At 36.0% G+C, this 15,451-nt stretch overlaps 1 protein-coding gene across 2 annotated transcripts in view; it reads right to left on the reverse strand.

Moving 5' to 3' along the window:
• Positions 1–15,451, reverse strand: part of ARFGEF1 (ADP ribosylation factor guanine nucleotide exchange factor 1) — a 143,948-nt gene that overhangs the window by 30,409 nt on the left and 98,088 nt on the right. For both annotated transcript variants that reach the window (XM_054497547.2, XM_054497546.2), the window contains exons 21-25: positions 12,322–12,450; positions 10,890–11,048; positions 10,498–10,648; positions 4,690–4,780; positions 32–72 (exon numbers count right to left, since the gene is read on the reverse strand). In XM_054497547.2, coding sequence (XP_054353522.2) covers positions 32–72; positions 4,690–4,780; positions 10,498–10,648; positions 10,890–11,048; positions 12,322–12,450 — 571 coding nt within the window. The remainder of the gene's footprint in view (positions 1–31; positions 73–4,689; positions 4,781–10,497; positions 10,649–10,889; positions 11,049–12,321; positions 12,451–15,451) is intronic.

The following is a 15,451-nucleotide window of genomic DNA, read 5'->3' on the forward strand; positions in this document are numbered from 1 at the left end:
GTTCTGAAGTAGAATAAATGCCCATACTTACCAATAGCATTTCCATCTAGCCTTGTAGATCCTGTGAATATTCTAGGGAAAATAAAACACAATTTAAAAAATTTATAAGTTACTGTTCTTATTCCAATTGAAAAGTACATGGCATGGGGTACTAGCTATTTTTATGTTTTAAGGGAACAAAAAATTGGGTACTCAAATGAGTATTTTTCATCATTTAGCTTAGTAACAAGTGTAGTCTGAATGTTTCTCCCTCCCCTCCACCTCTACTCCACGTGAACCAGTTTGCATTCAATATTATTATTTAAGTAAGTATATACTGCTGTAATTTTATTAGATTTACAAACCCCGGATAGATATGAGATTCTAAGAATAAGAAAAATATTAATTTGTAAAACTAATAATTGGCACACTACAGATTCTTTCCTGATTATTGTCTAGCATTAAGCAAGTTCTTAAAATGAAAAATTTGACGTATTTTTACCAGTAAAGTATATTTGATTAGAAAGTTCATTTACACTAAAAGTGATTTAATATAACCTTGCAAATAGTCTCAGTTTACCCAAGAATTGGCCAAACCACTTTCCTTAGGACATTCAAATGTTTGGAGTTAAGCTAACACTGCCCAGCTTTGCCCATTCTTCTTTGCTGAGCTCTTTTTTTTGTTTCAAAGTTTCATAAAAGATTTCAGCATAAACACATTAGTCCTCCTAAAAAGTCTGCATTTTAACCCATATTCTGGGTTTGTAACCAAGAGTTTGAGGTCACTTACAAGAAGGATGGCATTCCTCAACTTGGAATGCCCGAAACAGGATTTGCATGATAAAAAGGAAAACTTTAAAGGCAGGAGCAGGTCACAGGAGTCATAGTAGTAACAGTAACAGCCACCAATCACAAGATGGGTTCTTTTCTAGTGTAATGTCAGTATTCACTCATTTGATAATCACAAATTCCTTATCAAGCATGTACTACTAAACCTCCAATTTCACAAACATAGAAACCGAGGCACAAAGATATTTAATAACTTCCTCTAAGTCACAGAACTAGTAAGTGCTAGAGCCAAGATTCAAACCAGGACAGGGTGATTACAGAGTCTATCCTATTAACCACTTTTCTATACTGTCTCAGTATAAGTATATACCCTATACTGAGCAAAAGGTATAGTCAAACCCTTTTTTTTCTACTATCGCAATCTAAATGTTCCGAGTATATCATGATTTTTTAACCCTAGTGTCCTTGCATGTCTATGTGTCCTGACAATGAGTAAAAAACAATACAGGAAAAACAGTTTAGAAACTGGTAACATGATGACTCAGAATGTGAGGTCCTGCTAAAGAAATGTCTTAAGATTTTCTATATTGTTCTTGTCAGCAGAATGAAGCAATAATTCCAAAATCTGGCAGAAAACACAATCTGGGGGAAAAATTAAAAGTAATATGGCCCCACTTAATCCAGGGATTAGACTGGACCCAGAAATTAAAGATATACAAAGTCTACAGAGCTCTCGCAAAACAAAAATGAAAACTGCCAGACTACGAATTTGGTCAGCTGATTTCTCAAACTAGAGGTATTCTCATGGAAGGCAATGGCTGTAAACAAGCCACATCATGAATACAGTCAAAAGTAAATAGTATAGGAGAACAAGAAAATGCACACAAACAAAAACAAAGAAAAAAAGATTTTTTAACTGAGAAGAAAGCAAATGGCAAACAGTAGAGGGGTAAAGAAAGAACAAAAGCAGAGATGGAACCACAGGGAAGGGAAGCAATAGATTCTGAAGGTGTTGAAATAATGGAGAACAAAGGCAACAGGAGAGAGAACTATCATCAGCAATAAGACAGGTTCCGTGGACTGTTGTGATGGTGGAAGGTTGGGGGAGCATCCATTCTGAGAAAGGGCATCCCAATTCCTACTCACTTTCACAGTCTCTGAGGGGGTCACTCTATTTCTAGTAATGCTCCACTAAAGATAAGCCATATGGTAGAGCACAGCAGTCTGTGGGGGCATTTAAAGTCAAGCCTTAATATTAAGGCAAGAGAACAGAGCTGTGTTTCATAAAATCAGCCTATGAAATGGTTTCTACATTTTCCATAGAAAAAGCAAAGGACAGAAGCACAAGAACCTTGTTTATGAATATTAAAAATCATGTGCTTTTAAAAAGCATTAGGAAAAAAACATTGGTAAGATTACTGCTTCATCACATTATAATACAGATGCAAAAACAAAAAAAGGTTGGCAAAACTTTTGCAGATTCTGGATTAAATCAATTTTTAAACTGTATGCAATACACAAGCAGCCTATATTATTATACCTGTAAAAGGTTTTTTCACAGTGAATATATCAGAGGTAACATTTATTTCTTAGGCCTAAATGAAAAGTATTTATGAGCAAAGGAAGTTGGGATGAGCTGTACATATTTTCTGATAGGTGGAATATTCCAAAGTGCGAGGTGAGCCAGTTTATAGCTAGATCTGGTATATATAAAAAAACCATAAAGAGAAAAACTATGATGCTAAATAATCGTTTTTTAGCTATTAAAAATAAACCATTCATGGACAAAGTCTATCTCCTGCATAGTTTAGTAATATTCATTATGAAATTGGTCTAATTTAATAATGCATAAAAAATTCTATCTTAGCAAATGCTAAAGGATCAGTTATTCCCAGATTGAAGAGCCCAATATTCTTCTCCTATATTCTAATAATACAAGATTCCTAATACAAAAGTAGATAATTAGAAAATTTTATCACCTTAAAGTCTGTAATAAAATCTTATTCTCTTCTCTGTTGGTTAATAAACCAGAAGCTATAAAGAACTAAACATCCAAAAATTATTTTTTTCTTTAGTTCCTGTACTTGTAATAACAGGTTATACAGAAAAATAGGCCTAAGGACAGGAAAATGACTGTCTGCTGGGTAAGTACAGAACTCCCCAGATTGATGCCTGACACTATTTTCACTACTGTCTTGACTACCACTGAGTTGGGTAATGGACCAAAGTTTGAACATAACGATATGAAAATAAACTCAGATATTCAAAAAACATTTAATGGGAAAGTGAAAAGTACCACTTAAGAATAATATAACATTATAAGAGATCAAATATATCACTTTCAGTGTTTTCACTATAAGCAAAAACTTGCAATACTGAGGTTTTGTATAAAATTTGATATTGGATTTGTTTTTACAAGTATCTGGCGATGACAAGATTGTGATGACAAAGTAGTAACAAAATTGATGCTAAATCTCCTCTGAAATAGCATAAATTCTTAAAACAGAGAGGTAATTTCAAATGAGTAACATGTCCCTCTGTAACAAACAGTGGATAGGAAGATAAATTAGAACTGGATGTGGTCATATCAAGTACATTATAAAAGCAGAAACAGTAGGTAAAATGTTGAATCATGCCTGAATAGATTCTCAAAATGACGGAAGATGATTTTTCTGGAAAGCAAGAAAATCATTGACAAGAAAGCTAGCCCCGTAGCAGAAGCGCTATTACATAGCTCTGCAGTAGTACATGCAGGCTGAAAGGTGGAGAGGTTAAGCATGCATGCTTATTACACAAGCCTAGTTGTGGGAATGAGCAAGTTATTTAATCTTTTTCTGTCTCAGTTTCCTCATTGTAAATTGTGGACAAGAATACCCATCTCATGAGGCTACTGAAAAGATTAAATGTAAAGCGTGTTCCAAGTGCCTCATCTGTGGCAAGCCTTCACGTTTGTTATACAGTAGGTATGAGATAATCTTTCTTCAGTCTTCACAAAAAAATAGGCAAATGACTCTCCTCTTAAAAAAACAAAACAAAACACAAAAAACAACAGCAAGCAGACATTAAGAATTCAAGGAAAAAGTTCCATGGAGTACTTCCAGGGTCAGTGGCCACTGAACATTCTAGTTCTACCTGTACTTAGAGCAAAAAGTTTTATCTGAAGCAAAGTAAAATAATGGATCAGCATGAGTTTCCAGACTATCAAGGAAAGATTTGTACAAATTATGTTTCTGAAAGTTTCCATCACAAGTTGGGGGGTGGGGTGGGGGGGAGGAAGAAAAAGAAAAAACATTGTTGTAAAATGTTTCAATTTTGGGGGCATTTATCCAGAAAAAGCTAATCTTCAAGTAACAATAGGAGATATTGTTCTACGTGCTAGGCATTTTAAAATTGGAAATATTCTGTAGTAAATAAAGCATACTATGGGTTTTCTTTCAGAAAACAAACTAAAAATGGGGAATATGTGGTCATGTGTATAATATATAAATTCTGAAGTCCTTTTCAAAAAAGTTTATAATGAGAATTGCCAATAAAACCTTTCATTTCATCCATAATGCAGTCTTTATTGTGGACCCAGAAAAATAAACTACACAACATTTTCAAATAGGGATAATAAGGGAAGTAAGTTTTCTACAAGAAAATAAAACATTTGTATTCTTTGCCATCAAGGTTACCATTTCCTTAATGCCCATTAGTATCTATTGCAACTTAAATTTTCATACTGTTTATCATCTTATATTCTATGATCCAAAAAGCAAAATTATAGGTACTTCATCATCTAAATCACAGCATATCACAATATAATTTTATATTACTTTAGAAAAATGATTTTGGCAATAATTTTTTTCTTTTTACCAACACCTAAATGCTACAGAACTGAAATAGTAATCATCTGAAAAGGGAATAAAATGAATACCTTACCTATCTACAGCAACAACAACACTCTGAGAACTGGTTTCTCCAATGGATTCCTGAATACTTGCTATCTGTTTCCAGTCCACATTTCCTCCAACTACCACACATAAAAAAGAGTCATTTCAGTTTGAAAATAATTCAGTAGAAGAATACACTTAACAGTTCTAAAACACACTTCTGAAATCAACTGCTTTCCTAATAAAAGAATGCTTCAGGTGAACAATTCTTTTGGCATCAGTGACATTAACAAGGCCAAATGTGCACACGAACTTTACTAAGTAGTATATAACACATGGTTATAAGTCACAAACTATGTTTGTAAAGATCACACAAAGTAGGGGCACTGTGAATTTATATCACAACATTATAGATATTAGATATGATTCCCCTTAATGTTTAAAGAAATGCAGCACTAATCCCAGTTCCAATGATATCTTCTGAGGATGATCCCAACACCAAAAATTTAGACTTCCTTTGTCATTTAATCTCTAGTCTCCTATTTACAAAGGTCAGTTGAAAATTCTACCTGTATTTTCTAATACCCTTTTATTGAAAAGAATCAGTCATCTTTTCCCTTGAAACTGGTTCCATGTGTTGGAGAGGAGAATAACAATATTCCCAGTCTTCAAATTCTTAACTTCAGAATCACCTTTGATATCCTTCCCCTCTTCCACTATCAATATTCAACTAGTCACTAAATTTTTCTTTTGATCTGTTTTTCATATCACCTGTTCATTTCCACTTCTACCTAGTTCTGGCCCTCATAATCTCAGTCCTAGATTACTGAAACCATTTCATGACTGATTTCCCTGCCATTAATTATTTCCCTCTTCAATCTCTCTTTCATCCCCCTGCCAGATTATTTCCTAAATCTTCTCCTTCATTTTGCTTACTGTTACTTACAAGATAAAATATAAACTCTTAGCCTAGCATTTAAAGCACTTCCCTTCAACAGTCTAGCCAAAATGTGCCATTCCTCAACTATCTAAAACTTACCTACCAAGACTCAATTTGGGTTCTCAACGAAAAGTTCCTCTCCATTGTTCTCATCTGCCTTTGAACTAAGCATTTACTTAGCTAAGTACTACTCAAATCAGAATTACTTTCATACAGTTTCATATAAATTATTTCAGGTGTGTTAATGTTGCCTTCACAGCCAGATAAAAAGTTTCCTAAGGTTAGGAATCAAGTAATATACATTTTTGTACTTTCCTACCTTACTCAAAATTAAGTCCAAAGCAGGTGCTCTACAAACACTTGACCTGAGTGACCACTCAATAAATGCCCTTCTGAATGCAAACATAACAGATGATATCATTTAAACCTGCTAAACTCAAATTCTATTCTAGGAACTGAATGATGTGAAAAAGATGTAACCCCTGTCCTCAAGGAGTTAATAATTTACACCAGGAAAGACAGATATGTTTATAATGAACTTCAATGCAATGTAATGATTACTTCATGACTGAAATGAACTAACTACATAGAATAAAGTTTGCTAAATAGAACTAATTTCAATAGGGACAAGAACAGGGTGTTAGCTCATAGAAAGGCTTCACATATGATGAAATATTAATTCAACCTGGACCTAGAAGGATAACTATGTAGAAAAGGAAGGAGAAAGAAAAGCAATTGAGACAGAGAGGCAGCTATATAAAGTAATGGAAACATACAACTGTACATCATATTTTCACATACTTGGTAGTATAGCCATAATGAAGGATTGGCAGACACCAGGAAGAAGGGAAAAGAACAGTAGTAGGAGATAAAGCTGAAAAGACAGACTAGAAAAAAGAATGTGAAAAGCCTTGACCCTTAGGTTTAATGTACTACTTGCGAAAACAGGGATCCATCAGATCTTTTAGAAGACTAATATGATCTAATCTATTTTCCAAAAGACAACACTGGTAATATCTGGAGAACATACTGAAATAGGAAAAAATATTGAAATCAGAGAGATAAATTAAAAGTCTACTCCTATAATACAAGTGAACAAGAATGAAAGCCTGAAGTAAGTGACACAGTATTGGGGTGGTACGGAAATAGTGTCAAGGCAAACTTGACATGCACAGCATGTTACAGGAATTTTACAAAGAAAAACCTATGAGAAAAAAACAATGCCAATCATGAGATAACTTCCTTTGTGTATTAACAGGATATCCTTTCCACAGAGGAAATATATATATGTTCTGTGGCGAAAAAATATGTGTGTGTGTGTATACATATATATACACACACATATGTATATATGTATACATGTATATATGTGTATGTTGTATGTATATATGTGTATATATACATATATGTGTATATATACATATATGTGTATATATACATATATGTGTATATATACATATATGTGTATATATACATGTGTATATGTACATATGTGTGTATATACACACATGTGTATATACATATATACACATGTGTGTATATGTATATGTACACATATATGTGTATGTGTATATGTGTATATACACATGTGTATATGTGTGTATATACGTGTGTATGTGTGTATATACATATGTGTATGTGTATATGTCTATATATGTGTGTATATGTGTATGTGTATATATGTGTATATACATATATGTGTATATATGTGTATGTATATACACACACTTGTCAAAATGTCCTTTATATTTAAATATAATTTAAAAGAATTAATAATAAAAATATTTAAAGGAATCAAAGAATATAAAAAATGTCTAGGAATCCAAAGAACCCATTTCACAAATATGTGAAATCCCTTAATAAGAGTTCCAGTTTTGTCAAACAAATTTACTCAAAAGCACACAACACAAGAGAATGGGGGTGTTAGCTCAAAGAAAGGCTTCACATATGATGAAATATTAATTCAACCTAGACCTAGAAGGATGGTTATGCAGAAAAGAAAGCAGAAAGAAAAGCAATTACAATAGAGAGGGCATATTTAGGTTAAATAAGATTTTTTAAACTATGTGTCATGAATACTCTGAACATTTATGTGACAAAGCCATTGAATTTTTAAATGTTAAGATATCTCTTGAAAGACCAGCATGCAGTCCAGGTGCCATGGCTCATGTCTGTAATCCTAGCATTTTGGGAGACCGAAGTGAGAGGATCACCTGAAGCCAGGAGTTTGAAACCAACCTGGGCAACATACTGAAATAGGAAAAAAACATAGTGAAAGCCTGGGACAGGCTTTTACTTTAGTAACTTTAATTTAAAAAAAAGTTGAGCCCAAGAGCTCAAGACTGCAGTGAGCTATGACCGTGCCACTGCACTCCAGCCTCAACAACAGAGTGAGACCTTGTCTTTAAAAAAAAAGAAAAAAAAGAATGCATATAATTCAAATCTAATAATTATCTACTATGTACTCTTAATAACTGAAAGTTTCATATTTCCAAAAAGTGAAAGTACAGACTTTTTTCCTATCAGTCAGACAGTATGATAAATATATACTCAACCCGGTCAACTTGGTTACACGGAATACTCACGGCAGAGATACCATTAATAAAAGAGGATATGGGCGGGCGCAGTAGCTCACACCTGTAATCCCAGCACTTTGGGAGGCCAATGTGGGCAGATCACATGAGGTCAGGAGTTCAAGACCAACCTGGCCAACATGGTGAAACCCTGTCTCTACTAAAACAAACAAACAAACAACAAAAAAAATTACCTAGGTGTGGTGGCACACGCCTGTAATCCCAGCTACTCAAAAGGCTGAGGCAGGAGAATCACTTGAACCCAGGAAGCAGTGGTTGCAGTGAGCTGAGATCGTGCCACCGCACTCCAGCCTGGGTGACAGAGTGAGACTCTGACTCAAAAAAAATAAAAATAAAAAGAGGATATTAGTTTAAAATATATATATATATATATATATATATCCACTGTATATGCAGACTAAACTGGCTTGACTGTACCACATCTTCTTCTAGCTTAAATTCTGATGACAACATTCTGCTCCAGAAAGCATGTGCTGTCTGACCTAGGTAGGCACAGGGGGACAAGGGTAGCCATTTGCCACATGGGTTGGCTGGTAACCAACGCGACGGCCCAATGGGAGGGCTCTGCCCAACAGGGGTCAAGTCAACAGACTAGCTCCTTCTAGGATGTGGATTCAAAATGGAGCATGGAGTCAGGAGTAGAGAATGGTGCAGACCAAAAAGAGAAGTACATAACAGAGAAAACCTAAATAAGGCATAAAATAAGTGTTACTGGTCTTGAGAGTGGTCTGGAAGCCTGAACTGTTTTTCATTTCTAGGCCTCAATGTGTGTATCTTTCTGTAAATTCCCTTTTTCTGAAGGGAGAAGACAGTTCCTGTCATATCTTTGCAACCTAAGTAGCACAGTACATGAATTAATTTTAATTCATTTTCAAGTACACCAGTAAATATTATCAGCAAGTATCATTATTTCTCATTTGACTAAAACTTCTAGAAGATATCCCACTGGTGTTTTATTTTTAGTGTAACCTAATTCTGTAGTCCTACTTGCCAAAACTCAGGCCCAGCAATTAACACCTGTCATTATTTTGGCATTCCCACACTCTCTAGGCCTTTTCAAAGTTACTGAATCAATCAATGCACATTCACTTCCCTTGCCTGAAAATAGTTTTCATCTGTATCTCATGTTACCCCATGGAGTAATTATAGTTCTAATGTACAGAGTCGGGCTTCCAAGTTATGTAAGTCATTGTGCAGATGCTCAGGTAGTTCTAAATCTTGCTGCTAGATCACCAAGGTATCAAGTCTACACCTGCACCTCCCAGACCTTACAATACTATAGCATCTATGCTATCATGGAGGGACAGATTGCATTGCTAGCTGCTTCAGTTGATTACCACTGGGAATTAGTTTTCCCCAGTCCAACTTGAAGCCATATCATGGTCCTGGTTTTTAATTCTTTTCCTATGGATCCTTCATAAAGTCTGAAATTCTTTTGGGGTTTCTAAGAATTTTTACTGCTAGCAGCAACAGAGGAATCACTAAAAGATAGAAGATTCCTGCTCTAAGTAATGTGTCCAGATTGGTTGGAGGTGGGGGGTTGGGGAGCGATGAACAGAGAATATCTAGAAACTTCTAATATACCAGCCATTATGCTAAGTCCAGTCATATATATTCTTATTTAATCCTAACAATCCTATGATTAGATATTACTTTCAGTTTGCAAAAGCAGAAATCAAATCTCAGTGAACTAAAGTAACTTACACATAATAAGGAAAAAATACAGAAGAATTCAAACCCAGAAATACTTAAGGTCAAAGTCTAATAAGCTGTTTCTTCCCTGGTGGAACTCCTTCCATTTATGACTAAAAAATGTATTGCTTTTCATTCTTCTCTATCCATTTTTGCTAATGTTTTCTTTCGTTCTACTGGGTTAAATGTGGAAGTTCCTGGTCATATTGAGCGCATGGGGAGCCATGGGGAGCCATGGGGAGAGGTTTCATACTGGCAGAAAAGTCTGGTTAGGTCTGCTCATTGCCTTAACAATTCTGAATGTGAATGCTTTCTCCAGTTGCCCCAACTATTACCTGATACCAGCTTTCACACATTCAAGTTACCTGCTTATTATTAAAAGCAGGTAATTTAAAAACTCTACACACTGTATCCTTCTCCAACAACCAGAGAGAAGCCTGAAACTAAGGGTCATTTAATGTTGCAAACCAGACCAGGCAAAAAAGATTTAGTTCCTTAGTCATGCTTTTTCTCATAAAGTTAGACAAAAGGCATTTTATCTTCTCCCTCTAATTATATTTCATTACTACAATAAAGTGACTTATAATGAGGAAGTTAAAAACAATTTTTGATACTTTGTAAAAACTCTCACCTAGCCCTAAACCCACAAATTCATCAGGAGCCTGATCTTTTGTTCCAGTAAGAGATCCTTCTCTGCCTCGCACTGTTCCAGAAATGTATCGAGGTTTCACTCCAGTTCCTATAAGCTGTGCCAGCTCCAACTGACTGATGCACTTCAGAATCTTAATTACAAAAAGGAAAAAAATGTTAAATTCCATGTTAAAAATATCTTCAAAAAGATTTAAATATATGCAGCTAGGATTTAAACACAGACTACATTACAGATTATTTTAAAAAGCTAAACGTACTTATTCGAAATGTACTAATGTTCTCCCCTAACATTTAGGCATGTCAATGATGGACCATTTAGCATTAGCTCATTTTATAAACCAAATTGCAAAGTTGAAAATAAAATGCTTATACCTCATGCCATGAATTTCCTAAATAATTTCCATCTGTATGAGCCACTGTGATAAGTGTTTTTATTGTGTCAATGTTCTTCTGTTTCATTTCAGTAATACCGGAACTCACTGTGAGTAAGGTAAATCTTGCTAGTGCCTGGACATATGCATCTCTCTCCAGCTATAAAAAAGAGAAAAGTATATTTATCCAGTTCTAAATAGAGCAGATTGATTAATTCCCCACCAACAAACTCTGTTTACTTGCTCAGTAAGATTTTTTTTTTTAAATTTATTTATTAATTTTTGAGACAGAGTCTCACCCTGTCGCCCAGGCTGGAGTTCAGTGGCGCAATCTCGGCTCACTGCGACTTCCGCCTCCCAGGTTCACACGATTCTTCTGCCTCAGCGTCCCGAGTAGCTGGGATTACAGGCGCCCACTACCATGCCAAGCTAATTTTTTGTATCTTTAGTAGAGACGGGGTTTCACCATGTTGGCCAGGCTGCTCTCGAACTCCTGATCTCGTGATCCGCCCACCTCAACCTCCCAAACTGCTGGGATTACAGGCGTGAGCCATTGTGCCCAGCCCTCCTTTCCCTTTCTTTTGCCTATTAAACCTCCACTCCTAAACTGGTAAGTTCAGTAACTTTTAAGTTTAGTAAGTTTTACTTGTCATGAATTACATATAATTCCACAAAAAAAGATTTTTATTTTCATTCATTTTAAGATGATGCATGAAGCAGAAAGGACGTACATTTCTAAAATCCAAAGGCAGTGGTGGTGTCAAATTGAGATTTTCAGTGATAACCAATGAATTCATACAGTAAAAAAAAAAATTCATTAAGCACTTTTGTTTTGATTACTATGTAGATTAGCAAAAACATGATTTATACATTTGCTCATCTTCTCCACAGCTACGCTATACTTTTTGCAAGCCATTAGCATTTATAATTAAATGTTGAATGAATTTTTCTTTTTTTAAAAGAAAAGTTCCTCAAAGCATATAAATTACTAGAAAGGACTTCTTTCATGAAAATTATGTATTCAATATTTACATGTCTTAAAGATAACCTGTTCTTGGCTTAAGTTATAAAATCATATAAAATATATACATCCTTGTATATAAACTATGATTCAATAAGATATTTTATATGTTTAAACAAGATGTTCAAATTAACATAGGAATTCAAAGTCTTGAAAACTTTCTGTATAGTCTTCAATAGAGAAAAAAGAACTGTAACCAAAGTTATAATGATAAACTTAAAACAGATCAGTATAGAACTACCCCTTCTATAACAGCTTCTCAGAAGCTTAAACATTGATTCATTTAAATTCCATCATAAACTTGAAATTAGTTTTTAATGTCACACATAAAAAATTATTGTAATTTAAACTACTGTAATGGCATAAATAATTAATGTTCCAAACTGGCTACAAAGACAAAATTCTCTGTTACCTGAATGCTGAAAATGCATGCAATTCTGATTGCACATCTTATACCTTCCAGGCAAAGAGAGGCTACTTCAGTATCATCACAATCTTGTAGACCCACACTGAATGCAGCCAGAAAAGGCGTCCAAGCCAACTACAAAAATTAAAAATTGTATTTTAATTAAAGTTTATGATAACACATTAATATTTCTCAAAGCTTTTAGACAATACAAGTTTTGAAAAAAAGAAATGAAATTCTTGGCAGTTATCTAGAAAGCTTCCTTAAACAAAGGGGGAAAACTATATAATGCCGCCTGGGCTTGAATAAATGGGAGAGCAAAATAATACATTCAATAGAGGACCTTAGGCATATTTTAAGAACTGTACCTATAAATTATTCACATCAATTTAAAAATGGAAATAATCAATATTCATAAAAATATTAGTTTTACCCGACTTCGGAACTCCTCTCTCTTTGTAAGTTTTGTCTCTTGCAATATTTCACTCTTTATTTCCAATAAGATCCTGTTAATCATTTTCCTACTTGCAACAAACATTGTTCTCTTTTCTTTAAGCCCATTCCCTGAACATCATTTAGCCTAATTTTAAAAAATATAGTTAAATATTTTACATTGAGACATCAGTGATATTTCTGGTTTCTAGTTGGACAATATTTAAAAAGTAGTTCAATAAAATACTTCCTCATTATACACTGTGGAAGACAACAAATACTTACTGAAATTTTACTATGAAAACTTTGAATCCTGAATGAAGTTACAATATAAAGCAAAAAAGACGCTACTTTTTGGCCACTGAAAATTCTAATAAAATACATAACTTTGAAATGTCTCATGTGAAAGTATTCAACTGCTTTTAAGTGGTCATCGTAAAGAAAAACTATATAGCCATATAGCCATAAAGATGAAAAATGTTTCTATCAGTGCGCTATAGAAATTACAATCGAATTTCTAAAAGATCTATAAAGCATTTAGCATTACTAAGGAAAACAATTACCCAGAGCTTTGTTTCTAAACTTCAGAAAGTTGAGAAGTAAACATTTATAATCTCTAAACAAAGAAACATAAGTCACAGAACCTAGGTTCTAGTCTCAGCTCTGCCACTTATTTAATCTCTCTGAACCTCACTTTTCTTCATCTATTATATTTGAACTGCCACTACAGAGAGAAGCTGAGAGAAACATAAGCGCCGTACTTCTAAACTACAAAGTACCATATGACAGCAATAACTTACACATTCTGTAGAGAAACAGTGTATCTATTTGGAAGCCTGTGTTATATTTTATACAAGAAGAGATACAAATGGTTCTTACGGCAGTGGGAAAAAAAAAATGTTTAACTCCTTTAGGAATCAAAGACAATGATTCTTCCTATCAAATTACAACTAAATAATATCCAGGCAACAGTTAAACTGTGCACTCATAACTGTACAAACCTTTGTGGAACACAGTTTGGCAATACATTAAAAAGTTCTTAAAAATGGATAATATGCAGGAACAAGAGGGCCAAAAAGAGAGCTCCACCAATCATCCCCCATGCAGGAACACCAAATTTAACAACTATCTACACACAAAAAAAACACCTTCATAAGAACCAAGAAACAGGTGAGCACTCACAGTAGCTGGTTTTAACTTCATATCACTGAAAGGGACACTGAAGAGGGTAGGAAAGACAGTCTTAAATCCCAACGCCATCCCTCCCCCATCTCCCATCAGCAGCCCTGTTCTGCAGAGAGAAAATCTGTGTACTTGGGAGAGGGACAGTGCAGCAACTGTGAGACTTTACATTGAACTCAGTGCCATCCTGTCACAGTAGAAAGCAAAACTGAGCTGAACTGAGCTGATGCCCACCCACAGAGGAAGCATTCAGACGAGCCACAGCCAGACAGGCAGCACCCATCCTAGCAGTAGGAACCTGAGTTCCAGCAAGCCACACCAGCATGGACTAAAGTGTTCTGGGGCCCTAAATAAACTTGAAAGTCAGTCTAGGCCACAAGGACTGCAACTCCTAGGCAAGGCCTAGCTGTGTTGGGCTTGGAGGCAGTGGACGTGGGGGATACACAACCTACTGAGACACCAGCTGGAGTGGCTAAGGGAGTGCTGGCATCACCTCTCCCCCAAGCATAGCTTGCAGCTCCAAAACAGACTCCCTTCTTATACTTAAGGAAAGGAGAGGGAAGAATAAAGAGGACTTTGTCTTGCATCTCTAAAACCAGCTCAGCCACAGTAGGCTAGGATACCAGGCAGAGGTGTGAGGCCTCCTTTCCAGGCCCTAGCTCTGATTTCTAGACACATCCTAGGCCAGAAGGGAACCCACTGCCTTGAAGGGAAGGGCCCAGTCCTCACAGGATCCCTCATTTGCTGACTAAAGAGCCCCTGGGCCCTGAATAGCCAGAGTGATATCCAGATAGTACACTGTGGGACTTGGGTGAGACTCAGTGCATTCCCAGCTGTGGCGGCTATGGGAGGGACTCCTTCTTGCAGAGGAAAAAGTAAAGGGGACTTTGTCTTGCACTTTAGGTACCAGCTTGGCCACAGAAGGGTAGAGCAACAAGTGGGCTCTTGAAGACCTTATTCCAGGCCTTGGCTCTGGGATGGCATTTCTGTACCTGCCCTGGGCCAGAGGGAAGCCCACTGCCCTGAAGGGTGAGTCCTGGCCTGGTAGCATTCAAGACAAGCTCACGAGAGAGCCCTTGGCCCTTGTGAACATCAGCAGTAGCTTGGCAGTACTCCCCATGGGCCTGTGGTGGTGATGGCCACGGGCTAAGGCCCCTCTGCCTGTGAAAAGGGCGGTGGGGGGGGGAAGAGTGGGAAGGACTGTGTCTTGTAGTTTGAGTGCCAGCTCAGCTGCAGTAGAATAGAACAGCAGGTAGATTCCTAAGGTTTCTGACTCATGTCCCTGGCTCCAAGATAGTATCTCTGGACCTGCCTGGAACCTGGGGGGTAATCCAGAGAATTCTTCTGAATGTTATTGAAGACCACTAAGGTGATACCTCTATGAGTCTGCAAGAACCACAGAGTATGCAAGTAACCCACCGTTACTAGACTTGGGGTGTCCCCTAAAGCAGATATGGCATGGATCACAATACCCAAGTATATTAGTCCATTCTCAAGCTGCTAATAAAGACATACCCAAGAC

This window comes from Pongo pygmaeus, chromosome 7 (genome assembly GCF_028885625.2).
Source record: "Pongo pygmaeus isolate AG05252 chromosome 7, NHGRI_mPonPyg2-v2.0_pri, whole genome shotgun sequence".
Classification (NCBI taxonomy): Eukaryota; Metazoa; Chordata; class Mammalia; order Primates; family Hominidae; genus Pongo; species Pongo pygmaeus.